This window comes from Sphaerodactylus townsendi, linkage group LG11 (assembly GCF_021028975.2).
Source record: "Sphaerodactylus townsendi isolate TG3544 linkage group LG11, MPM_Stown_v2.3, whole genome shotgun sequence".
In the NCBI taxonomy this organism is placed as follows: domain Eukaryota; kingdom Metazoa; phylum Chordata; class Lepidosauria; order Squamata; family Sphaerodactylidae; genus Sphaerodactylus; species Sphaerodactylus townsendi.
This window is the reverse complement of record NC_059435.1, coordinates 59,858,777-59,886,754: the sequence shown is the minus strand read 5'-3', so window position 1 is coordinate 59,886,754 and position 27,978 is coordinate 59,858,777. Positions and strand designations below refer to the sequence as shown.

The following is a 27,978-nucleotide window of genomic DNA, read 5'->3' as shown; positions in this document are numbered from 1 at the left end:
GCCCAGTGACTTGGATTCAGAGTTTTTAGCCGAGGAGTCACGGCCGATGGCTGAGGAGGGTCAAGAGGTTCAGGGAGGACCCACACACCTGAGGTGCCCGCTGACAATGGTCCAGCAGTACTAGAATCCACCCTTAACAGCGCCTGCAAGAGAGGCCTCACCACCAGCCCCTAAAATAGCCCCCAGACCTCCACTGGGCAGGATGTGAAACCAGACTGATGGCCTCTCACAACCCACTTTCTGTGGGAAAGGAAGCTGAGGAATGTCTAGGCTCAGGTAGTTCAAAGGAGACAAAGTGTCAGAATAGTAGGCGTGCAATCTTATAATGCTATGAAGAAGAAGAAGAAGAGGAGGAGGAGGAGGAGTTTGGATTTATATCCCCCCTTTCTCTCCTATAGGAGACTCAAAGGGGCTGACAATCTCCTTGCCCTTCCCCCCTCACAACAAACACCCTGTGAGATAGGTGGAGCTGAGAGAGCTCAGAAGAACTGTGACTAGCCCAAGGTCACCCAGCTGGCGTGTGTAGGAGTGCACAGGCTAATCTGAATTCCCCAGATTAGCCTCTACAGCTCAGGCGGCAGAGCTGGGAATCAAACCCGGTTTCTCCAGATTAGAGCTTTACTATTTCCTGCAAATTAGTGTACTCACTCAGTGGCACGGGGAGATTCACAGTGTTCATTATGTGTTTTTAACTGGATTTTATGTTTTTTTCATATATATATTTATTTATTTTATTTTGTAAAAGCTACATATTCATAGAGGTACAATAAAATACTATAATTCTCCTAAAATAGACCATCATGACTTTAAGAAGAACAGAGAAAAAAAATCATAATACATATTACCTGTCACACATGACATAAACTATGTATCTTAACAATTGTTACAATCTATCTAATTGTTAACTTTGATATATGAATCAAGCGGCAGAGCTGGGAATCAAACCCAATTCCTCCAGATAAGTGCACCTGCTCTTAGCCACTACGCCACTGCTGCTCTCTACTACTTCCTTGCAGAATCCAGGTGAGAGCACAGTTCAGGCTCCATCACTTTTCAGCAGTGCAGCTGGGTCCAATTAGCCTACTTATGCTGAGACCTGGAAGCACTGATTTGCTGGATCACCTGGTCCCCCAGGCACAAGCTTTGTGCCTCCAGTTCCCCACACTCTGGCCTGCCCCAGGGCCTGCAATGGCAACCTGACTGTAGACAGCAAGAGAGGTTTTCATGCTCCTGGACTCTGAAGTGACAACTCCTGTGAAAATTTCAGCTTTGCTGCAATATATGGCTTAGCTTACTTGCAAGAGGTATTTGGAGCTACTACTCCATAAACACCTTTAGTGGTACACATGTATCATGCCCCTTAGGGTTGTGCACTAAGCGGTTTGTTTGAAGTGGTCCAGCAATCTTGTGACCCTCCTTTAGGGAAGGGATTGAATTAACAGACTAGAAACCTTTACAATGCAGAAGTTCCTAAACACTCACATTAATTACTCGGCATGTAGCATTTTACTACATTGCTATTTGTTTGCTACACGCAAAGCATCTGTTGGAATAGTCCATGAAAATTTACGTTGGAATAAAAACCTTTAGGGTGCCACAAGACTCTCGTTTGCTTCCTCCAGAATAGACTAACAAGGTTACCCACCTGGAACTCATAAAGCACTTGCAGACTTCATGTCCACCTTTTGCCCCAAGGCAAAAAAGAACAGCCCTTGCTAGAAATCTTACACATGGAATACATCTGACCACTTATTTCAGCAATATGTCAAACTGGAAAAATAAACCTTCTACCTTTCATGCATGTCCTTCAGAAAACCAATTAATATGGCAGTCATAAAGATATGCAAACCTGTGACCAGTTTTTCAATGACATTTTTAAAAACCCACCAGTATTCAAAACCCAGCACTTGACTCACCTTTTGGCAGCACTGCTAAAAGGTTGGCATCAATGTCCTTTGTGCTATTTGCAAGCTCCTCTTTATCCTCCAATGAAAACTCTTTCTGAAAACTGGAACAGCATCACAGCGTTATTTAGCACTGCTATACAACTTTCAGCTATAAATTAGATGACACTAAAGTACTTAGACAATTTTAATTGTAGACAGCAGAGATGTTCTGCCGGAAATTTGCTAATCGAGGACTGGCATGAGCAGGGTGAATTTGTAAAAGCATATGCTGCAAATGTTAGCAGATTTGTTGCCAAAACATGGGCATTGTCAGAAATCTTCCAGTCCAACTGTTCATTCTGTTCTCTTGCTGGCTTTGTTTCCTTAACCAACAAGGAAGTAGAAAAGACAACAAGGAAAGAGATGCATCTGACAGGAGCACTGTCCAACTAGGACATTTAAATAGTCTTTCTACCAAGCAGGATGGATCTCCCTGATCTCCCTGAGCATAACTTTCCTGCTTTACATCAATCAATGGATCACCTCACTCCTTTTCAGTTTTCAGGTTCGGTAAAATTTTGTAAGTCAGTCATATCAACATGTGCCTTGTACATGTGAACCATTCCATCTTCTGGGGCTACACCTGCTAGGGAAGGCTCTGCTTACACATGCTATAAGGAAGGAAGGACAGGAGAACAAGAAAACAAAGAACAGCTTTGGACTACATTTTTCCCCGCCCACACCAGCAACAGAGAGAAAGCACCAAGCACATTGCTTGCAGGCAGGTCCACAGAGATAGATGGGATGTGAAATAGAAGAAGAGTTTAGTTTTATGTCCCTCTTTCTCTCCTGTAAGGAGACTCGCAGGGACTTGCAAACCCCTTTCCCTTCCTCTCCCAACAAGGAGCTCCTCTTTATCCTCCAATGAAAACCATGTGAGGTAGGTGCCATGAATCTCACTGGATGACACTGGCCTATTCACTCTCTTTCAGTCTTAGCTGCCTCACGGAGTTGTTGTAAGGGAAAATGGAAGCGCCATATAAGCTGCCATAAACTCCTTGGCAGAAGGCAGGGACATAGGTAAATGGGGGGGGGGGTGTCCACAGGTTCAAACCCCTCCCATTACATGTCTGGCTTGCTTGAAACAATGCATGGAACGGAACAGCTGGAAAGTCAGCTCAGCCACTGAATCCACCCCATTAAAAATCTATACCTACATCACTGGTGGAAGGGTTGGTTGATTGACAAAAATTTTCCCAGAAAGTCTCAGGACTAGCTTGTGTAAATATATATATATATCCACTTTAGGCCCTGTGTCAGTAGATCTTTCAGTTTTGCAGCAGAGTATTTAAAAAATCATTATTTTCTTCACAATATTCCTGACATTTGTATGGACAAAAATCTTGAAGTGTTCTTAATATTCTTTCCTGCCCATCACCAAGCAATAAGCTTTTCAGTCATTTGCCAGTCCTTCAGATCGACATAATTTATCTTTCTGATTTTATAAACCCCCTGTGTTATAATCCTCACAAGGTCTTACCATAATTTGATAATAATAAGTTTGATAATTCTTTGATAATAATAAGTTCTAAATATGAGATCATATCCTTTTCTTCAATGTTAATTACTCTGCAATGATTATTACCCATCACAAATTCCTGCAGCTTAAAATTTCCATTAACTTATAAGTATGCTTTGAAATGGTCTGAAAAACAACATTTGGACATTTTGAATAACGTCTTGCACAGGGGTTAGGCAAACTATCCCACATTCACCCAGAGGCATAGCAAGGGGGGGGGGAAGCATCCGGTGCACCGGTGCATCCTCCGCCCCCCCACTCCCACAGGGGCACGCCTAGCGCGTCATGCAACCCCCTTCCCCCTTGGAGCTACACCTCTGCATTCACCTCAATGATGTGCCCCAAGGTCATTCAAATTGCAGCCCCAGGCACTCAAAGTCATTAACCCAATATAAAGCAAAATATTGGGAACTGATTCTGTCAGGAGTACTTTGACTGTGTGTTCCTGCATTGCAGGGGGCTGGACTCAGTGGTGGGATTCAAATAATTTAACAACCGGTTCCGGTGGTGGGATTCAAATAATTTAACAACTGGTTGTTTACAAGCACCATTTTAACAACCGGTTCTGCCAAAGAGGTGCAAACCTGCTGAATCCCACCACTGGCTGGACTTGATGGCCTTTGAGGTCTATTCCAACTCTAGGATTCTGTGATTCTTTGCAAGCAGATTTATGCTAATTATGATGTTTTAATTAATCCAAATTAGGGTTGAAAAAGTTCTGGACATGATCATTAGGAAATTAATATATTTGTTCAAATAGCAATATGCATCCTCTATCATGGCAGATCTATCTAGATCAAATTTCTATTTTAAAGGCACACAATATTCTATAATTTGAACAGTACTGCTATCTTTAAAAAGCATACATTCATTTTAGTACATGGTAAAGTATGAATTCCCACTACCACACAATGTGTTTAGAAACACTGGTTTTACCAGTGTAGCATTTATCATCATGGGCTGGATCCAGCTCTGGTGGAAGGGATTTCCATGAGCCAACAAGGACCATCTTGTCACCTCTGTCCCAATGCAACCCTGTAAACTGGGTGACAGGGGACCTAAGGGGGTCTGTAATTGAAGGGGGGAAACTGATAAAAGTCAGTTTCTCCCTTCCATTAATGGATCAATTCCAGGTTTTATTTAGAGAATCCCTCCTTGTTCTACATCTAACAGTTTTTTGATATGCCTTTTGGGAACAGTTTTAATTGTTCAGAACAGTAAGATTCTTAAATTGCTAATAGCATGAATAGACCCAAATCCATCCCTCAGGAGAATTAATAATAACCCCAATCTAAAAGTTATTAATGGATTCCTCAATCTTCAAGAGTAAGTAGGACAACAGCTTCTTGAATGATCATATTTGACTATCTGTGCAGTCTGAATTTCTAGTTTAATCAGCTGTATCAGGCTTGAAAGATCTGTGTTCTTCACCTTTCTTGCATTTTTTCTCTTTCTGGCATGAATAAAAGAGGTGATGACAAAATTTTTCCTACCTTTCTCTCCTAAAAATCCATCAGCTCTACATAACTTTACAGCAGCCAGAAAATAATCACTTCCAGCTTCCTCAGCTGGAAGATATCTTCTGATTGCAGTTTATGAAAACAATCACAAGTATCGAATAAAACAAGTTACAAATTGCTATTTATTTTAAAGAAATCCTGCAAACATTTCCATAGTACTCCAGCATTAGCAAAACAGCAACAAAACCATGTCCAAAAGGGTCAATATTTCCAATCCTTGCCTTTTGGAAATTAATTTTAAATGGATTGCTAAGCTACCCGGCACAGCTCCTGTTACATGGCTGGCAGTCTGACCAAAGATGAAAAGGAAAAGAAAGATTTTTCTTTACTACTGTAAGATGCAGCCATTTAATAGCTGTCCTATTAACCTAAATGTCCTTTCCAAAACTCAATCTTTATCTCAAATCTCAAGGAAAACCTGCATTATCATAAGCCATTTTTATAGACGTTATGCTGGACACATATATTGAATGGTAATTAAAATGAGAGTACTAGACAATCAAAACAAAATCTTTTCCATCTTTTCCATCACACTTGGCCCTCTTCTCCTTCTCCACATGTCCAGTCAATACATGGAGGTGTTGTGAGTACAGGCCTTCTCTTTGATAGATTTGGTTGAGAACTTGGGACCTCTGCTAGACCCAGATCGTTTAAAAAGCTAGAAACTGGTATGATGCCCAAAGATGTTGTCTCCACTCCCTGAACTTTATTCAGCTTGGGAATTATCCTCTCCTTTTGAGCCATTCACTTTGCATGCATTGCTTTCATTTTTAAATTGCTGCAGTGGCTCTCTAGTCGCTTCAGGGTTCAGTTCAAGTGCTGGTCCTTACCTTTAAAGCCCTTCATCATGGGACCTGAACACTTAAAAGACCATCTCTCACTATAACAGCTGTGAAGCAACTTCAATCATTCCTTCCATGTTTCATCTCCATTCCCTAGTATAGGCATGCAAGATTTGGTGTTGACCTCTTGGGCATCCATAGTAGAAACATAGTTGTTTTGGAACAACCTATTCAAGCACGGTACAATGATTCCCATTCTTTTGTCCTTTAGGCTTTGTAACAATGTAAAAAAAAATTACTGCCTCTGAATGTGGAAGTTCCATATAGTCATCATAGCTATACTCTTCTCCACTGAAAGATGACAGTAGAATTGTAATCTTTGGCGTAGTGGTTAAGAGCAGGTGTACTCTAATCTGGAGGAACCGGGTTTGATTCCCCACTCTGCCACCTGAACTGTGGAGGCTTATCTGGGGAATTCAGATTAGCCTGTACATTCCAACACACGCCAGCTAGGTGACCTTGGGCTAGTCACATTTCTTCTGAGCTCTCTCAGCCCCACCTACCTCACAGGGTGTTTGTTGTGAGGGGGAAAGGGTAAGGAGTATGTAAGCCCTTTGAGTCTCCTATAGGAGAGAAAGGGGGGATATAAATCCAACTCTTCTTCTTCTTCTTCTTAATCCACCATTTCCTTGACCTCCTTTGTTCTAGAATGCTCCACTTGGATCCTAGTGCCTTGGGGACAGAACTAGTTAGCCACTAGGACTCAAGCAGAACATTCTAGAACAAAGGAAGTCCAGGAAATGGCAGATTAACGTAGAATTCTACTGTCATCTTTCAGTGGAAAAAAGTATAGTAGCCACTGATGGACCTATCTTCCATGAAAGGCTGTCATCCCATTCCATACCCTGCTTGTAAGCCCTCCATGGGCATTCAAGATGAGGGAATAGACAGCGAACTGCTCTGATCTAGCACAACTGGTCTTTTGAAAATGTACAGTAAGACTGACAACTGTCCACTTTTCCTGGCCTTTTGTCTCATTGATGATAATTATTATTGGTTTACTGTATTACTATGAGCTGCTTGAGTCCTTTTGTGGAAAAAACTGGATGTAAATGTTTTACATAAACAATGACCGTCGCAACAGGAGGTAGGATGACTTCTGATTGGGTATCTTTCTGAATACACTCGCCATTTCTTTGCTGCCCCTATAATGCATACCAACCCAGATATCTACAGTAATCACCTTAGTTGCTCAGGTATAACCTCCAAGATCCAGAAAGTATGACACAAAATGTTCAGAAAGTGGAAAAGCTGATGTAGACATATATGTCCTGAACACCTCCAGAATGCATCTAGATCACTAAAGCTTACCACTGCAATAAATTAAGTGCCATTTGACTTAGCGTCACAGACCGCTGGTTTGGTATTTGTTTTTTGGTCATATATAAACATGATGTTGCCTATTCCGTGCTCTCACTACATACTAACAAGAACATCAAACATTTAAAAAGAGTGTTTCACCTTAATGTCCTTCTCCTTTGAAGTAACTTTGGAGTTTTATACTGGACCAAATTTTCCTTGTTAAAATCTAGAAAAGAAAAAAACACCTGTATTAACAAGGTTCAATGAGAAAAAAATTCAGCACGTGAACAGTAGAATGTTTTGTATGTGCAAAGTAGACTAAACTTCAGTGATATTATTCATACAACAAAAACAGACAATGCTTTGGAGGGAAAACAGAACAGAGTGACTGAGAGGGGAAACTTTTATTTATGAAAAGAAAACTGGTCGCAACCAGTAAATTACTTCAAAATACTTTTAGTTTACTTGGCCCCCATGAAAGGCAAATAAGCAGACAATAGTGAGAACTTCAGGAATAAATACAATGTTTGCTTGGGGAAAATCTGCTTGACAGAACTCATAGCACTGAAAGCTGGGGTGGCAAAGTAGTTGTACAAGAACATGACTCCAAAAGAAATGCAATTAATTTTACTGTAGTGCACTAAACACAGAAAAGGCTAAATACACTATAAACAACTGCAGGTTAGAACTACATAAAAATATAACAATGTACGGTGTATCCCAGAGAATCGGTCCTTAAAGTGACAGTTCTAATTAGGATGCTATCACTTTAAGGACTGATTCTCTGGGTTATAGAGTACCTTGTTATATTTTATGAGGTTCTAACCTGTGGTTGTTTATAGTGTATTTATTTACTTCAGTTGTTTCTGGGTTTGGTGCACTATGATACAATTCACTGCGTTTCCTCTGGGTTCTTGGTTTGATGTTCTTGTATGGCTTATTGATACTTGTATTGTTCTTGCATGGCTTACTCATACTTGAACCCTGTTTGTTTAAGTGACACAGTGGTGAGGCTAAGATTGGGGCAACTGGGTTCAAATCCCCACTCGGCCACAGAAGCTTGCTGGATGACCTTGGGCCACTCTTAGCCTAAACTATCTCAAAGGATTGTTGTAGAGATAAAGAGGCAAAGTGGGGGCAGGAAGTGATGTGATAAGCAGCTTGGAGTTGTAAATAAGAAAAACACAGATGTGTCACATGTTCCCCCATACGTGGCAAAATATAGCGGCATTTCTCAGACTTTCCAAATGAATTTGTCTTTTAATTTTTTACATGATCTCTTACTCCCCTCCCTTCATCTCACTATTTGTGGATGAATGTGGGGCAGATAGCTTCCCGCCAAAAATAGGGCCCAAAACATACAAGTACTAAGTACTAAATAACAATCAACATTATCAGCAACCCGATAGTCCTGCCTAGCCTGATCTCCTCAGAGCTTAGAAGATAACAGGATTGGCCGCAGTTAATATCTGGATGAGAGACCACCAAGTGAGAATGGAGTTGCTACGCAAAGGAAGGCAATGGCAAACCACCTCTGTTCATCTCTCACCTTAAAACCCCCATGTGCCTGCGGTTCCCATGAATTGGTTGACACTTGATGGCACCTAATTAGTAATTATTAACATCATAATTTGCTAAATAAAAGAGTAATGCTTTGGTTTTTTCCCCAATCCACATGCAGAAGTTTCTTGACTTCCTTTTCCAACCAAAACAGTTGGCAGTGCCCTACTTTAGTGGGAGGGCGCTCCTGTGGATGAAGGAGACCGCTTCCAATTTAAGAGAAGAAGAAAAAGAAGAGTTTGGATTTATACCCCCCCCTTTCTCTCCTGTAGGAGACTCAAAGGGGCTTACAATCTCCTTGCCCTTCCCCCCCTCACAACAAACACCTTGTGAGGTAGTTGGGGCTGGAAGTGGGAAGAAGGCTCATTAGAGGAAATTTTCAAACTTTGCTTGTTGGACAGGAGGATACAGACTAGAATTTATAGCAAGGTTGGATAGATGTGCATCAAGCACAGTTTCAAGTTAACTGGAACAGACAGTAACAATCAGCGTTTTAGAAATCTCATCAGCAAGTAAGCATAATTCTAACCAATTAGCTTCACTATTTCCCCCATTTCTTTATTATAATACTATCTAGTTTTTCCCTCAAGTAAATGGAAAATTAAGTATATCTTAGAAAAGGCTACCTTGATTTAAAAAAATCAAGTATCCAAGCCATATGTTCAAAATGATTTATCAATATTGTACTCAGTTTGAAAGTCAGTACCATAACAAAAAATGGCTTAAAATTATTGGGCAGAGCAGCTGTTAATAATTCTCTTAGCAGTGTATGAGTTTGGTTAAAGTGAAACCAGGCATGCACAACAATTTATAGTAGTTCTAAATGGTGTATAGCCCTATATATGCTTTTGGTATGGAAACTTCTCTCCATCCTGAAAATCTCAAATAGGCCACAGAGAAATTTTGTGCTCTGGACCTAAGCGGAACAAGAGGCACTCTTGGATCACTGGAGAGATATGAAGGTATCTGGGACATAGATCATACAGCAAGAGTTCCCATGAGATATCATTACTTGTCTCTTCATTGCCCTTAAGGCATCATCCTACATTTCAAGGCAAACAAAACCCACCAGCACCTTAAAAACTGGGAAATGGTTCGGAGCGCATTTTATGTAGCGAATTCCGAAAGTCTTTATATGCTATAATATTCCGCCTCAACAGTTTCAATGCTGACCATACACCCTCTTGACAGCAAGTGTGAGGAAGGAAAACAAAACTATTGCTTAAATATAATGCATTCAGCATTAAATCACATATGGCTGTTGAACAAAGTTTAATACAGCTCTGTTTTCTGGGCTCTCCCAAGAGGACTGACAGCTATTCTGGTTTTTTAAGTTAAAAAGCACACTCGATATTCTCTTCAAAGTGGTATTTGTGAGGAAAAAAAATCACTAGCTGGTTCCTTAACTAGTCACAGATTTACAGTGGTATTTGTCAAACTCACCAGAAACACTGTAGTATTACTTCACAGAGTTCTTAGCAGATGTATTTTTTTTAAAAAAGATACAATTACATACTTGCTTCCAAATTCATGTTCACTATATTACCACTCCTCCCCTACAAAAGCAACCCTTCTACTTAGCAGATCCATGCTATTAACAAGCCATTAAAAAACTCCAGGAGATATTACAATTAATTGTTACTCAATATATCTTCAAGGTCTTAATTCACCAGCTAGCTAAGCTTATTAGGAGATTCATCTAATCGGATTTTTTTTCCCTAAGAGTGTCCTTTGAGGAAATAAGACTGATACTACACTGAACATCGCTTACTGAAGTGGCAAATATTTTTGAGATGGGGGGGGGAGCACTATTTGTATGCATCAAGACACTATTTGTATGCAGGTTACAACGCATTACAATTTTAATTGCTATGCATTCATAATTCTTACCTTGCTCTTCAGAGTATCTGACATTCCTCAAATAGCTGGCGATCCAAGGATTTCGGAACATGGTTGCGCAAAACAAAGGGACCGAACAAACGAGAAAACTACAAGAGCAGCTAATTCTCAGCCAGCCACAGCCCTAGGCCTGTCTTAGCAATACTGTGTAGAGATTTTTCATCTCACAGGGCTGGAGCTGTCAGGCTATCGCTTCCCAGGGAGTACAATAAATGCATAGCAATAGGCTGCAAACTGGAACAGCTCAAGACAGTAATCAGATTACAAGCAGAAATTAGGCACATGAGTGCTGAAACAGATTGGGCAATGGCGACTGGGAGATTCACAGCATCACCACTTCAAAACGCTGGCTAAATCACAATTTATATCCCAGCAAAAACAAACAAACAAAGAACTGTCCACAAAAATTCACTATAAACATAACATCAAATGTGTTGCTGCTGATCGGAATACACTGCAATGATAGCTTGCCAGAAGGGCTGATGCCGGCCATCGGATCACTATGCTAAATGTTTGTTTTGCTACGGAGAAGACCCAAAACAAATATTGAAACAGCTAAGATTTATGGACAAACCGGAACAAAATGGCTTAGGGTAGACAGATGTGAGATAGGAGGAAGGAAGGACTTAAGAACAGACACCAACCCTGAGAGATGGAAGGCATTAAGTATCCACTTGCACAATGGTGAAGGATGCAATTTATCTGATTGCTACGTTCATTGACAACTCAATTTTCTGAAGTGCTTTAAAATAATGAGACTTCACTGTTAAGTGGGGTCAATCACTTTCATATTGTAGTATGAACTGAAACACAGTTACTCCAGTGAAAACAGGATTTCTAGGTGTCTTCTTTTAGGGGCCAACATTTATCCCAGACCTCACACCCCAGTGAAAAGTATTTAGTGGTATACAATATGAAAGACCTCTGTTTGAGCTCCTGGGGAACAGCTGCTACTCAGAGTAGACAATACTGACCTTAATAATAGTCCAGTGATCTGAGTATAAACAACTTCTTGTGGACAGCTATACGACCCCATGAAAATGGAAGTGATGCCTTCTGGCCACAACCCAAGGGGAAAGGTCACACGCCCACTCCCCACAAGCATATTCCCCCCAAGACTCATACTCCATCCAGAGCCCCACAAACATTTAAGTTTAAACATAGTCCCCTCTTGAGTTCAAAAAGGGGATCATCAATGAGATACAACTGCAGTGAAGTAACAGAATGAACATCCTAATGACATCCTAATGGACAATATTAGAAATCATTCTAACCAATGCAGGATAGAGAGGTACAGGATCGAGGGGGAGGGGAGGGAGGGGTGGCTTGAAAGGGAGGGGAGGAAAGGGAAAGGGGCCAAGCATCTTGACCTGGCCCACCCACCCTAACGGAGGGAGGGGGAGGGGAGGGAGGGGTGGCATGCAAGGGAGGGGAGGGGGCCCGGCATCTTGACATGGCCCACCCACCCTAGCGGAGGGAGGGGGAGGGGAGGGAGGGGTGGCATGCAAGGGAGGGGAGGGGGCCCGGCATCTGGACCTGGCCCACCCACCCTAGCAGAGGAGGGGAGGGAGGTAGGGTGGTATGCAAGGGAGGGAGGGGTCTCGCATCTGACCTGGCCCCACCACCCTGCCAGTGGTGGGAAGTATATGCATGTGGGAGGAAAGGGAAGGGGGCCCAGCATCTTGACCTGGCCCACCCACCCTAGCGGAGGGAGGGGGAGGGGAGGGAGGGGTGGCATGCAAGGGAGGGGAGGTAGTTTAATTCTGTGATTAAACTACAGCTCCATTAATGGGCTACTGAGAAATGTCAGAGGAAGTCTCCTTACTTAGCAAAATGGAGCCACTGGATCCATCTTCTACTATGCAATCAGAAGCTAAGCAAGTTACTCCAGTCCAAACCCAGTGGAATCAATGCACTTAGACTGTGTAGGACTGCACTTCCAGTGTACAGTAATATATCCCTAAATAAATGTCTCAGAACGGTCATACTGTGGCATTTTCAGTTACGACATATTAGTAAATGGTACATGCCATTCAGGGGCGACCTGCTGAAACGTTCTGCACAACGTAACTCGTATTAAGAAGAGGGGGAAATGTTTCCTTTTCTTCATTTTAAACTCCTTAGATCAAGTGCTTAAGATCCACATCCCCCCTTCTTGAAAGGGTCAGGACGCATATTAAAAAGGCCAGATGAATTTCTCCACAAATCTAGCAAAGATCTCAAATCTTAGACATACCCATCTGGGGATTAGACCACACTGCAAGCACACAGTCTCCTGTTCTGTGGTGGTTACCGTTGCTCAGTATCCGGGAGACCCAGGTTCAAAGTTCCACTTTGCCGTGGAAGCTCATGGGTGACCCTTAGGCTAGTCAGCAGAGTTGTAAGTGTTACTGTTGTAAGGATACAAAGAAGAATGTATATGCCACTTTGGGTCCTCACTGAGAATAAAAAGTGTGGTATAAATATCTAAATAGTGAAGCTATGGATTTATTAGTCCCTCAGGATGCCAAGATCCATTAATGCCCTCTGGTCACCAGTAGGACCTCACCATCTTTGAAAACTCTCCCATTAAGATAAAGAAGTTTGTTCTTCACAGATCAGTGTACACATTCCTCCATAACATTTGGTTGTAGAGGATGCCTTGTAAAGGAAAGACAGCTAGTAAGCCAAAGCAATATTTGCCATGCTATTTTCATTACTACATTTTGTAAGCAATTTAATCGGCCTGTCAAACCCGATTCCTACTCAGGCAGAGAGAAGTTGGATAAGACAAGTCAAACCAAAGATGATAAGTGGTGAACAGGAAGAGAAAGAGAGAAGAGAACAAGAGAGAGAAGGGAAGAATAGTGTGGGCTCCAAGGGTAGCCATCTGAAAGAAGAACATACTGTTGAATGGCAACTGACTCATGGAAATCCCGCCAACAGGTCATAACAGGCAAGGGATAAACCAGGGGCGTACTACCCAGGGGAACATATGGGGTCAGCCACTTATTTTATTTTATTTATTTATTTATTTTATTCAATTTGGTATACCGCCACATCCCCGAAGGGCTCTGGGTGGTGTTCAACATCAACATAAAATACAATAACAAGAGGGTGAGTAAATAGCAACTAATAAATAATACCTAACATTAAGAACTCAGCCCCATAAACTCTAACATTATTAATTTAATTTAAAACAGCGATTGCTACATAAAATTGGCGTCCCGCAAACCCGTACTTAAAATCCTCCTAACAAGGGAAGAGGGAGGCACTTAGTCACATGGGGGGCAGAAAATCACTCCTCACACCCCTCTTCCTTCCCCTGGGTCCATACACTCCATACACTGGTGAAGGAGGGTGGCCACCCATATGGGGGGCAGCAGAAAACTCAGATTTTGCCCTGGCTACATTTTCTCTAGATACACCTCTGGGATAAACAGAGGTGTTATACCATTGCATTCTTCTGCATAGCAACGCCAGTCTTCCTTGGCAGTCTCCCATCCAAGTACTAACTGTGGCCAACCTTGCTTGGCTTCCAAACTCCGACGAACTCAGCCTAAGTGAGCGACTGTCATCTGGTAGCCTTTATCAAACATGAAGGATTGTCACATAATTTACTCTGGCCTACTGACATTACTAGAGGTCGTGTCCCCTCAGTTCCTTCTCTTGAACACAGACAGGTAGTAGTACAGACTTATTCTAAACTTCTATACTTTCCAAGCCAAGGGATAGCAGCCTTTTCCGAATATTCCCTTAAGGTCACACAGAAAGCAAACTGTTAAGAGTACAAAAGTGTCTGAATTACTGGGTGAATGAAAAAGGAAGTGGTGTGTCAGATGGATGAAGTCCCATCAAGATAGCTTGATCTGCAGCACTATTTTCTCCCTGAGAGTTGAAGATAAAACGGCTGTACTCAGTGATCTAGATAACTGCTCTGTGCACAACCTGGTTGAACCATGCTTCTTATTCACTGTTAGCCCACATCTCTCTGGCAGACAAAGGACTCAGGAGCAGATGAAATGACAGAGAGGGTTAGCTTGTCGCTCCCGCCTGTCTGGAAAACAGTCAGCATCGTTTTTTAAACCATTCTGAGAAAATGGTAGACATGAAGCTCCTTATTCACTGACATTGTTCTGGGTGGGCCAGTGGGTGGCCTTCAGGCACTTATGATGCATCTTCCAAGAAACCACATCTGTTTACGTTGTCTGTCCCTAGTTCACCTGCTTCACCTCAACTCAAATATTGCCTATTTTGCTATGGGGGTCAGACTTTGCAGTGCTGGTTAAGCTTTCTGAACTTACCTTCCGAGTATAGGATGATAAATCCAGAAACAGGATACCGCTGTGGCATTTCCTTCCACTAAAAAATTATAGGGTTGATTTGTTTGGTTTCGGCTGTGATTTTTAATATTTTACTTTTTCTACATTCAGCCTGCACAAACTTTAGATAATGAGATATGCTTCTAAATACTGGAAAGATGTTCCAACTAGCATGATATTGCTATAATACAGGCATTTTTTAAAATTTATCCAGCCTTCTTGGATGCAAAGATAAACTCTAGATGCTCTTAACAGCTGTCAAATCCATCAGGGAGGCAACTTTTAAGACAGACAAGAATGGGGGTGGGACTTCCTCTACTCTTACAAATCTAGCAAATCAAGAATTCTCTCCAACGGGTCACTCGGAATTCAGAAAGTTTAATTAATAGTGTAGGCTTTTTACTAGAGGATGAGTACTCTTAGGAAAACAGTGTTATGGCACAGCACGGTGTTATGGCACAACACGGTGTCTTATGAGCTTCACTGAGGTGCAAGAAACCAAAGTAAGTCAACTGCATGTCACTCTACCAGTAATGGGTATAAAAAGTCACAAGCCTAATGAAGTGAAAGCAGACCAAGAAAAGTTCCACACATATGCTTTGAACTGGGTTATAACCACAATGCAAATGCTATATGGTATGTGAGGAGCACAGCCACATAAATACAGAAATTCCCAGCATATGACTCTATGAGCTAGATGCCCAATGAAACAGCCATGTAGGACCAAGCCCATTTCCATGGAACCAGAGAGAGGGAAATGAGCACACTTGAATGGTACTTATTCTATGACCATGATGAGCTAGATTTGGGTGAGAGGGGACACATCACGATACTAAAGTGCACAGAACAGAGTGGCAAATTGATATCTAAATGTGTTTTCTCAGTCCACGCTTAATAGAAATTTAATTCCCAAAAACATGCGACTGCAGACTCCGCAAAACAACACTTTGTGAAAGAATCATTCAAAGAAACAAAGGAGCCCGTGGCGGAAGATTGTTGATGTGTTCTGGATACAAAACTTTTTCAGAAAGGGTGAGACCTTGACAAATATTACATGTGTGGCCATTCACAGCTCAGAAGAATCTAGTTTCCAAGACATGAGCCATACTTGGCTCAGTATTGCATCAAAACCTTCTTATATTTTGTGATGACTTGCCAAGCCCTGTTCTCCATTATTAAAAACCAGAAAGCATAGCCAAGAAGAGAAAGCAAAGCTGGTGTTAAAGGGCCTGCATATTGTAAATGTACTCAAATGGTCAGATTAAGACCACACAAAACTGGCTGACAACTGAAACGGTTTTGCCATCCCACTGTTCTCAAAAGCAACAAGATGTTACTTCAAACAAATCTGCTACGGCGCACTTTGGGCTCAATGGAGTTTGCAACATGTTCAAAACTTTATTAATACATGAAGATGGCAGTTCATCTGGAGCCTTTTCCAGGCAGTGAAATCAACACAGTTCTGCCAAAAGGACGTATCTTTACAGATAATACTAACAAAACGTTGCCAATCTCCATGTTCATCAGTGTTTAACATTATTTTCAAGGTTACAGATATCTTAGTTTTTGTTCTGACAAAATGCTTACAGCTATAAGGAACAGAAGCAGCTCCGTCTTTATATAACCACACTCACTCATCAGACCTCAGAAGCTAAGCAGGGTCAGCCCTGGTTAGAATTAGGATGGGAAACCTCCAAGGACCACCAGAATCATGATGTGGAGGCAGGCAATGCCAAATCACCTCTAAATGTCTCTTGCCAAGGTTGCTATAAATCAGCTGTGACTTAAAGGCACACACACACACATAGCAGAGTTAGATTTTCCTGCCACTTTTTGGTCCTATGAGTCCCAGTAGGGACTACAGGACTACAATGGTCCAGGGCTTCTAGTCCACTTGTGAAGGAGAGCAGGGTGCAATTCTCTTGTGCTCAGCTTTTTCCACTGCTACAAACATTTCTCTCATTGGGAAATGGTAGTTTGATCCAAAGTCTCCTAGAAGCAGTAGGCCCTATCCCTGGCTGTGGGCCTTATTAAGTATGCATGTCAGTCTTATAATTGCGGAACAGCAAACAATATCACATCATACTGGGGATACAGCCGTAAAGTAGAACACTCTCTAAAGGACATTTATGGAACAGTCAGTGTGGAGTAGTGGTTAAGAGCAGGTAGGCTCAAATCTGGAGAACTGATTCCCCTCTCCTCCACATGACCAGCAGATTCTAACCTGGCGGATCAGATTTGTTTTCCCCAACCCTATGCATGAAGCCTGAGCTAGTTGTAGTACTCTCAGAACTCTCTCAGTCCCACCTACTTTACAAAGTGCCTGTTGCAGGGAGTGGAAGGGAAGGTGATTGTAAGCCACTTTGAGACGCCTTAAGGTTGAGAAAAGTGGGGCATAAACCCAAACTCCTCCTGTTCTTCCCACCATTCAGGTTTTACTGTCATACACTATTTGCTCCCAATTGTAACAGGATACTAAAAGTTCAGCATATACGTAGTCAAGTTATCCACTCCTCTGCACTAAATTTACCGATAAAAAGTCCAGGTCTATTTGGAACAGCCGAATATAGGCAATTGGGGGGGGGGGGGGGGGGAGAGAACTCCATGCAACACTGGGCCATCTCAGTGCAGCATGGAGTCCACTCCCCCACCAACACTGTCCAAGGCCTCTGGTGCTTAGGAAATGCCAGCAGGGGTGGTTCTCCCCCCGCCCAACTGTTTCCCAAGCTCCCAATGGCTTTGGAAATGGCAGAGGAGAAATTCTCACGTTTGGGAGGTTTTAACCCCCACATTTTCAGTAACAGTCAAATAAAGCCCACTGGCATTGACTTTATTTGGCTGAAATTTTCCAGGTTAAAAAAAACTTTAATCTAAAATTTGAAGAGCACAAGATGTTGTGCTCACTCCTACTCTGCACTATGAAGCTGGATCGCTGTGCAGGCAAACACTTTTCTAAAAACAGCAGTCTTGGGCGGGCGGACGGACAAGAGCCATACCACTTGATCCAGCTGAGATGCAGCATGGATTTAAAACAAAGTATATTTTGAGTGGCTAACATCAGGCTGTTTACTCCTCTTCTTCCTCCTACAGTGAACACTAGCAAGTGGTACTCTGTTTTCCTGGTGGATGTTATTTATGCACGCTTCTAATCCAGTAGAAAGTTTCCTGTCGTCAGGGTCATCCCTCTAGGAGGAACATGTTTAAGCCATTTCACTTGCTTGAGGTCATGGCTATTGTTATGCAATAATTCAAGCCCGCCTTGAGAAGTATTGAAAGTTTGGACACATCCTTGCACAGCCTAACAGTTTGCTTTGGACTGCATTAACATTTGGTTATTATTTTGAACAGGACACAGATGGAGGATAAAAACCAACATTTCTCCACAGAGAGTGACATGTAGTACAGTAAGTAAACAACTGCAAATTGTAATTGCCTGATGGGTTTAACACACATAGTATCTCCTGTACAACTTCAGACTTTTGCATATTCTTATGGGGAAAATTATTTTTCCCAACAGCTTTCCTGTCCATTCCTCGGTATAGGAATGCCTTTATGTTGGCTTGCCCAAATGTCCTACCATCTAGAGACTTGCAAGTGAGGTATCGTAAGATACTCTACTCTGACAGAATATGTGACTGCAGTACAAGTAGTGTAGACATTCTGTACCATGAGACTTTTGAAAGAAGCTGTTTTACTGAGGCTAGAAATCTTTCCATTTTTTTCTTTAATTCCGTAACACAGATCAACTGGAGACATTACCTCTTTTATTAGAAGCTAATAGCAGACTTATCACTCTTTCAGTTGCAAAATTTTATACTGTTGTGATTAATTTTTGCAGCTAACATGTGATCTAGTTTTTAAAAAATTTAGTAACCTGCTTAAATCTAATAATTTAAGAAGAAGTGTGAGGTAGAGAGAGAAAAACTGGCAAAAATTTCTTCCTCAGAGCTTTCTATTTCAAAGGAATGTTTTTTTTCCCCTTGCCAAGGGGGAAAATAGAGCATCCCCCCCTACCTCACCAAATGGTCAGAAAGAAATATGTGTGTGGTTGTTTCACAGTGCAATCCTGAACAGATAGTTTCAGAGGGTAGCTGTGATGGCCAGTTGTAGAACAGCTAGATTGGAATCTAGTAACACCTTAAAATCCAAAAATCTTGTTGGTCTTAAGGTGCTACGAGATTTGAATCTAGCTATCCTAAACAGAGTTACACCCTTCCAAACTCATGGGCTGGAGCTCTGTTTAGGATTGCACTGTTAATCTCCTGAAGTTTTTCTGCACAAATCAAAATTTCTCAATATGTGTGAAAAAATTCCCAATCGCTTTTAAGAGTTAGGAATCAAAATAAAGTGTGCCACTTGTTACAGTGAGCCTGGAGAGATGGCAACAAGTAGAACCTCTTGAAAGTTATGTTATTTGGATGTTGTTAAGATCGGCCAGTTCAAAACCTGGATCTAGCTACTCCAGGTCATGCCATTACATAAAGCAGCCAGCCAAAGTAACATGATAGCTAGAAGTGGAAGGCCTACTCAATTGACCGGAAGATTGCAGTCATGTCTGACTGAGTTAACCTGAAGGCATTCAAGAAAGTGGATGTGACATGTTATTTTTCAGCCAGAGGCACAATATAGAAAAGCCCCATCATGGGTATCTTACACACAAAGAATCTTTTGATGTGTCCTATGGGTTTATCTTCTGTCTAATTCCAATGGCTTATAATAATCCTCTTATCTCAAGATGAATTGTACCCCAAATGCACCAATATTTGCCAAAATTTAATGTAAAGATTCATATGAATCAGTTTCTAAACGTGTCATGTTTTTACAACTAGTCTTGATAAAAACAGCCTCTATACTCTGTTCCACTGAAAGATTAATGTGCGGTCAGTTGTGGTGCGGAAGTAGAAAAAATAGTATGCGTTAGAAAATAGTCCCTAATGAATATGAGAGTTATCATTCATTTTTAAGCACTGCATTTGTTAAAAACAAATGTGGATATTTAAATGTGACTTGGTGGACAGGGGAGACAGGAATCCACCAGGAAGAGGAATCTTCAGGCTGGCTCACCAATGAGGTGGGAGGCGGTAAGGCTCAGTGGGTGGGGAGTGCAGAGAAAGCTCACAGGTGGCCACAGATGTCCAAATTCACCCACAGCCAGCCTCACGCCATGGCAGAGACGGGTGAAGCCCCATGTCCAGCCTCTTAAAGGGGAAGGAGGGTCAGCAGAAGGTGGGGGGGAAGCAGAACTGGATAGACACTAGGACAGTGGTGGAGAACCTATGGCACTCCAGATGTTCATGAACTACAATTCCCATCAGCCCCTGTCAGCATGGTCAATTGGCCATGAAGGCAGGGGCTGATGGGAATTTTAGTCCATAACATCTGGAGTGCCAAAGGTTCGCCACCACGGCACTAGGACCAAAGCACAGCATTCTACAACAAAGAATGCCTAGCATGTGGCGGGTGAATACACAACTGTACTTTAATCTTTCAGTGGAAGAGAGTATAATTATTCCTACCACTGTGCTATAACCCCTCCCCTATGAAAGATAAAAGTCAGTTTGGATATAGACTCATTTATATCAGTTAAAATTCTAGTGCTTTGTGGCTGCCATGCTGCACCACCTTAAGAAGCAGATTCCTGCCCCTGTTAGTATAGAGCAGTTTCACATACCGATTTCTTCTACTGTTTCTCAGCATTGAACAACATACCTGCAATATTCTTAGTTGCTGTACCAGCACAATCCCAGAACTGTGACTCTGCTGCCAGAGTCCTTACCCCTAGTCTTCTCTGTCGTTTGTTTTGCACAGCAGCTCAAATGATCAAATCCTTAATTAACCCACACAAAGTCTGGCTGCCTCTCCTAGAGAGAAATAAGATTTTCAGGCTACAATAACTCTAATTCCTTGATGGACGGAGAAAAATCCTGGAATATGAAAAAAAAACCCCACATTTTCAGAGCCAGGTTTACATTACAATTCTAGACAAAGAGAACCTGGCATTAACAAAATGCATTTAAAGATTGAAAGTAAAGACTGAAATAAAAAAAAATCAGAATTCATTGTGCAAAATACAGAACTTGTTCTATATGCACACAGGGGGTGAGAAAGCAATATGTTCACCTCCTTATTCTAATTCAGAAGATATTGAGATGGATCTGTTAACTTGGGTTTTCAAAGGCTACAAAATGAAATCCCACATTTAATGAAAATGCAAGTAAAGAGTAATTTCAACAGTTCACATCTACTGGGCTGTGTCTCTTGGGGGTTTTCTCTCTCCTTTCCCCCCTCCCCCAACTCTCTCTCTCTCTTTCTCTCTCTCAGATGGATGGTCAGTTTGCCATCCAGCGAATTCTGTCCCCAGTCACCATTCCCAGCTGCCTTCCTAATAAGGCAATGCGAACGTTGACTGGCTGGCTTATAGGTCAGGCAGTGTTTACCTTGCAAGCAACTGACAGGCCTACCTTTTGGCAGCCTGTGGGTGCTCAGGCTATCCCCTGTCAACAGCTGTAGAAAGTTTTATTTCACAGCACGGTACAAAATCTTCAAATTAACAATGCGAACTGGGGGCGAGGGAAACAAAAGGATACACTGCACAATAATATTGCACAGCATTGCAAACAAATTACAAAGATGACTCATGATTATAAAAACCCCAGGCCACTCTCTGCAGCATGATCAAACAAAGGCAGCGCCGGGGGGTGGGGGGTGGGGATTTTTTGTGCAGGTCAGAAAATGCTGACTTTCCTACAGCAATTTGTTCAGCCTGTTCAAAATATTTTCCTACCAAGAAACGGAGTCTCTTAGTGCGGTTTCTTGTTCTGTCATACTCTGGTTCACGTTATCTCTCTCTGACCCTTAGGGTCATCTGTATAGAAACAGTCTCACCTGATTAATTGACATCACCAGCCACAAATCTGATCGGCCAACGAGCACAGGCTAACTCAGGTGCCTGGCCATAAAGTTTAGGATTTTCAGCCTAATGTTGATCTTGATGTTATATCAGTGGCATAATGTTATATCAGTGGCATAGCGCCAACGGGGCAGGGGTGTGTGACGCCCTGGGCAGCGCCATAGTGGGGGTGCGACTGGGGGTGTTCTGGGGTGCTCCAGGGTGGGGCGGGGCGGGCGGTGCTGCAGCAGGGGTGCAGGGCGCACGCATGCCCCGGGCACAGTTCCCCCTTGCTCCAGAAACAGTCTGTGGTGCCCCTGGACTGTTCAGTAACAAGACTCTCTATTCAGTTGATTTGTTTATTATGAAACAGCTTCAGGAATAAGCATTTAGACTTCTATTACCAGAACCAAACATAGCTAGTATTGCAGCCACCATTACACCCTATGCCACCCACTATGTCATATCACCCAACCCCAGCCTACTACTTCCCAAGTGGGGGATGGCACCCCTCCAGTCCCACGGTCCGTTGGAAGAAGAAACTGCCTTCCACCACCAGGGTCAAAGTAACCTAGATTCCACACTACTGACAGAGCTTCAGCAGTAGGTGACGAAGGAACTGATAAGGCCTGAGAGGGAGCAAAGCAGGAAAACAGAAGCATTGCAGGGAGGGGGAATGAGAAAAGACAGGTTCCGACATCCCGGGCAGGAGACAAAAGACACGGCAGGATCAAACAGGGGCTGATCATGACCGAGTGTATTTTAATGGTGAAGGAGTTCAGCTGGAAGAATAATATCTGGTAATCTGAGCCAATGCTATTACTGCACGGGTAGCCCTTTGGATCTAATTTTGTTGCTTCAGTCCTCACTGCTCACTGGGTTTTTTAAATAAATATTCTTGTACAATTTTAATAAATCACTTTAATCCTGTCTAGCAGTGTTTTGTCTTCTAATTCCAGTAACTAGGCCTATTTGGCTATGTCTACCACCTTAATTATTTTGTGAAACTCACACTGCATGGGCTCTGCCTTGCAGGGGTGACTTTAATCCCAGGATGGCTAGGAAGCTCTCAGCCCCTTTGGCTTCTGGATTCTTTCTCTAGGGTGTCAATCTTGAAGTTCTCCAGATAAAGTTATGGATCATAGTTCTTTATCATCCCCTGCCAGCATCATGCTGGCAGGGGATGATGGGAACTGTAGTCCATAACATCTGGAGGGCCACGAGTTTGACACCTGTGCTTTAGATAGTGAAAAGGGGATGGTGGCAGATACGAAGACAAGGTTTTGGCAATTTTGAGTGTTGCTGCCCCATCCCAAAAATTCCTTGGACGACGAGTTTGCGACACTTCCATTTTAATCAGTGCTGTCCAGCTAGCACAATGAGCTTGCTCCTTGCTTAGAGAGGTGCCTCGATATAGACTATAAATGGAACAGATTTGCCAAATATAGGCTCATCTCAAAGTACCGGTAACTGGGAGGAGAGCCAAGTTTGCCGGATACCCTGTCCAAGCCTTCCTTGATCAGCCGGTGAGACCTTTACGTTGCTTTCCCAGTGTTTTTCAAAGCAGCTTACAATTATGAACAGTAACATACAGAAATTAACCTAACTAAGGTTATTAGCAGTTTCTCATTGAAAACAGCAAGTGGAGTTTCCACCGGAAGCACAGGGCAGATGGCCGTGGCACCGGGGCCCCATGCCTCCATCACAGGCCAGATACATCTTTCAGGCAATCACATATTTGGGAGGGCTGTTAAATTAATTGTGTTTGATCCAGTACACAAGATGAACAAACCCGCCTACTAGGCAGTGGCGGTCAACTATGTGCCCTTTCTGAGCATCCCAGATCTGACTTCACATGTTCCATGCCAATGGCACAACATCGAGCGACAATTCCAGCTTCTATCGTCAGCTCATCCAAAACCCGATTGCTCTTGAAGTAATTTTAAATTTGCCATCATCTTCCAGATTACTAATGCTGCGCCCATGCAAGATCAGCAGTGAGAGAATGCAATATATTTAGGACGGAGGAATAGGAAAAACAATTCACACTCCTCCACCAGACTGGCAACTGGAGAAACTTACCATACTGATCGGGTCAACTCCAATGGCATGGGAATCCACAGAAGGAACAGGCCCGCACCTCTGCTATACTTGATTGGCCCTTGTCATCCAACATATGGGGAACATCACTATTTTCCAGAACTTTGATTTACTTCTGCCTGCTGTCTCTTCCTACAGGGGTCAAGAGAGCCTTCCCCTCCAGCTTTTGCTGCTGAACTTCCAAGTTAAAATGCTATGCATCTTCAAGGCAAGAAAGCAATGCAATAATAGGTGTTTCATTTCATATAAAGAATGATATTTCTTCATTAGAATCAGTGGTGGGATCCAAAAATTTTAGTAACAGGTTCCCATGGTGGTGGGATTCAAACTGTGGCATAGCGCCAATGGGGCTGGGCGGGGCACGACGGGGGCGTGGCCGGGAATTCCGGGGGTGAGGTATTCCTGGGCGGGGCTGTGGCAAGGACGCAGCCGCTGCGCCAGTCCTTGGGTGGGAAACGAATGCACGCAGGCGCAGGCTGCCACGCACGCCTCGGGTGCACCTCCTGCTACACTGCTTCAAGTTCTGTGCGCTACTGCTGAGAGGAGGGGCATATCTAAGGCAAAAATCACATGGAAAAATCACCAATTAGTAACCCCCTCTCGGCACGCACAAATAATTAGTAACCTATTCTCGGGAACCTGTGAGAACCTGCTGGATCCCACCTCTGATTAGAATATATATATACTGGCTTACTACTGTTTTTATTTTGAGTGACATATACGGTATAATGTGGTACCATAATCTTCTCAGCGCTTAGGGTCTCTAAAGGTCTTAATCTGGCCTTGCTCTTAAGTTGTGCCCACAAAAGTATTGGAAACCAGACTCTTTTAAAATTCACAGGATGAGATCCTTATAACCCACACCCCTAAGCCTTGCCAGTTAAGTTTTGAACCAAAGCAACTCCACATTACAGTCACCTTACCTAGATGTGGACTCCATGTGTATCGGGTAATCCTTCAGTGGCTAGATATTTTTGTGAAGCTGAACAGCTCTGCCCAATCAGAGTGATAGGTGCTACCAGTCAAGTCACAACTGACTTGTGGTGATCCATACGAGTTTCAAGGCAAGAGACATCCAGAGGTGGTTTGCCATTGCCTGCCTCTGCGTGGGTTGAGGGAGATCTGAGAGAACTGTAACTGGCCAAGGTCACCCAACAGGCTTCACATGGAGGACTGGGGAATCAAACCTGGCTCTCCAGATTCAAATCCATACCCCTTAACCACCACACCACACCACACCACACCACACTGGTATACCCCAAATTTAGCAAAATACACTGTGCGCCACAGAAGTGACCTGAGACCCCACCATGGATCTGGCAGACCCCCAAATTACAGACCAGCTCTTTTAGGAGGACTACAGTCCCATCTGGAACATGCTGCCTTGTTAATACCCAATTCATCATCAACCAACAATACCTCAGTTTATTTGTTGGTCCTCATCCAGCACATTACCATTTCCAGACACTCATTCAGCATATTCAGTATCTCTGATGTCGAGAAGAACAGCTGGGTGTCCTCAGGACACTGATGATGACACCTCAGTCCATATTCCCAGACAACATATGTTTCATATAGATGTTGAAAAGCATCAAGGACAAGATAGGACTCTATGGGATCCCACAGCATATATGCTGAGTCATGTTCCTATCCTAGCACAACCTTCTGTCTCAGAACATCTTGGTCAACGATCCAAGAAACATCAGCAGGGATGTACTTCCTGTGTGTCTTTCCCTCATGATAACATAATTAATCAAGGCAACCGAAATCACCTCAGGTTCAAAACTAGGCTGGAACTGGACTGATATTCTATATAATCCATCTCATCCAATACTATAATTGGCACTCCAGTACCAAATTTTAAACAGAAACCCCTACTCCATAAAAAAGTTTACATATGGAGGCATTTAAATCATATGAATTTAGAAGCATACCAAAATAGATGAACAACGTTGATAAAATTACTGCTATCAACAGCTGCAAAAGGTATTTGGTAGCGGAGATGGTGGCCATTCATGTCCTTACCCTTGCTTTTGGAAATCTCTAGAATGTCTTTTTGGCATAAATGTTTTACAAGTCTACACATTGCACATGATAGTCAACTAGCAGCAATGAAAATTCACTAATTACAATAGTTTACAGGTTACAACTGGAATCTGCCGATGGCAAGAAACGAATCAAGTAGACCTGGATAGCCCCAGGCTAGCTGGATCTCATCAGATCTCAGCTAAGCTAAGCAGGTCAGCCATGGTTAACATCTGGATGGGTGACCTCCAAGGGACACCAGAATCATGATACAGAGGTAGGCGATGGCATATCACCTCTAAATGTCTCTTGGAATGAAAACCCTATGAGTCGTCACAAGTTAGCTGTGATTTATAGTGCACACCCACATGCATACATAGATCCCCTGAAGAGGAATGGGGGGTTGTTGTTAATACCTTCAGCACAATGACTATGGGGAAAGGCCATAAATCTTGCTGTTACTGATCCAACACGCAGAGTTTTTCTTCATCTCTAATTCCCAGTTATGTTGCTTTTGTTCTAGGATTCTGCACTGATTGGGCTTATCTAACCCCAGATAAGACTACAGAATGCCAATAATCCAGAAGAGCCCAAACTATTTCTGTGGAAGGGGGCTTTTCTTTAAATATAAATAGCAACCTGTTAAAATACTCAGTTAAAAGCAACACTTTACAGAAAGCAATATCCTAAAGTAACAGAGTGGCGTCCCAAAATAAAGCTGCTATGAGTAAGTTTAGGTAGTTAACATGGAACAGTTGTCCAACATGGGCATTAGTTCAGCACATGAAATTTGCCCTAACTCAAAACAAAATGGGACTGGATGGTTGAGAAGGTATGATCTCACCAGCATAATTTTATTGGACAGATGCTTCAGTTTCACTCTCATCGTTGGACAATAAAGTCACATTTAAGTGATTTACCATATGTTTCAACGATTCCTTATGCCTTTTCCTGCCAAGACTTATTTCAATTAGGTGAAATTTATCAGGAGGAATGCAATAACAAAATCCTCCATGGGACTGGGTAGGTGATATGCCAAGACTTTCAATGCAAGGGATGGCTGCCACAACGGCCTACAATCCCGACAGTTTCGGGATCAGAATTAAGAGATTTGGCTGGGTTACTGAAATTCCAACGCTCACATTTCAAACTTCACAGCTGGGGGATGGAGGAGAAAGCAATACATGATTTCCATGCATCCATTCTACTGTGTTTTTGCTCCATACATGCAATTAAGCAGAAAATGCCAATCAAGTTTGAGGAAATACTTATTTTACTGTACCTACACACGTTCTAATATTGTAGAAGATTCTGTTCTACAAACCAAGGGTTTCACAACCAGGGTGTGTACCGTAGTTACAAGAAAAATGTGTGAATGGCAAGGAAATAAGTCAAAACATCAGAATGGCAGAAGCGCATGATGCTCCTATGCACCAGAGTCCCTCTTGCATTTTTCTTCTTGGATGAGTCCCAATTTTTTCTTTAAAATATAAAAGTTTAATTTTTTAAATTTAAAAGTTTGGAGATTTGACACAAGGATTTTCTTTTTTTAAGCGTAATAGGGGAAATACAATTTTCAACAGGCATCATTTCCCTTTAGGAAACTCTGCCAAATTCTCAAGACATTTTTTAAAGTCTTGTTAATTTGGGTGTGATTTGCACATCTTTGGCCATTAAACCTCTGGCTTGGACATTTTCTGTCATCTTTTCGAGATAATTGAACGTATAGATTAGAAAGTTGCAACAGCAAAATAATTTTTGCTCATTTCGTTTACAGTTTTTTGTGCTGTCAAGTCACAGCTGACTTACAGCGCCCCTGTAGGGTTTTCAAGACAAAAGATGTTCAGAGGTGGTTTGCCACCACTCGCCTTGGTGTGGCAATCCTGGACCTTCCTTGGTTATCAGCCATCCAAAAACTAACCATGGCTGACTCGGCTTAGCTTCTGAGAACTGACAAGGCTAACCTCAGGCTACCCAGGTCAGAGTTACTGCAGTTTATTATTAGAGACAACTTTCTCCTTTTTCAAAGCCTATTAATCACTAATTTTTTTTAAAAAAAAGAAAGTTCAAATCTA

The 27,978-nt window shown here is 42.4% G+C and overlaps 1 protein-coding gene across 10 annotated transcripts in view; it reads right to left on the bottom strand.

The window, feature by feature from the left end:
• SVIL (supervillin) overlaps window positions 1-27,978 on the bottom strand; it is a 165,081-nt gene that overhangs the window by 71,514 nt on the left and 65,589 nt on the right. For 3 of the 10 annotated variants that reach the window (XM_048510552.1, XM_048510547.1, XM_048510553.1), the window contains 2 exons: window positions 7,289-7,355; window positions 1,917-2,008 (listed from right to left, as the gene is read on the bottom strand). Coding sequence is in view for 8 of the 10 variants with exons in the window: in XM_048510547.1 (XP_048366504.1) it covers window positions 1,917-2,008; window positions 7,289-7,355 (159 nt within the window). In the remaining 2 variants the exon portion in view is untranslated. Of the gene's footprint in view, window positions 1-1,916; window positions 2,009-7,288; window positions 7,356-10,579; window positions 10,736-27,978 lie in introns of those variants that run through there. The other 7 variants (XM_048510551.1, XM_048510549.1, XM_048510555.1 and 4 more) reach the window with 6 other exon arrangements.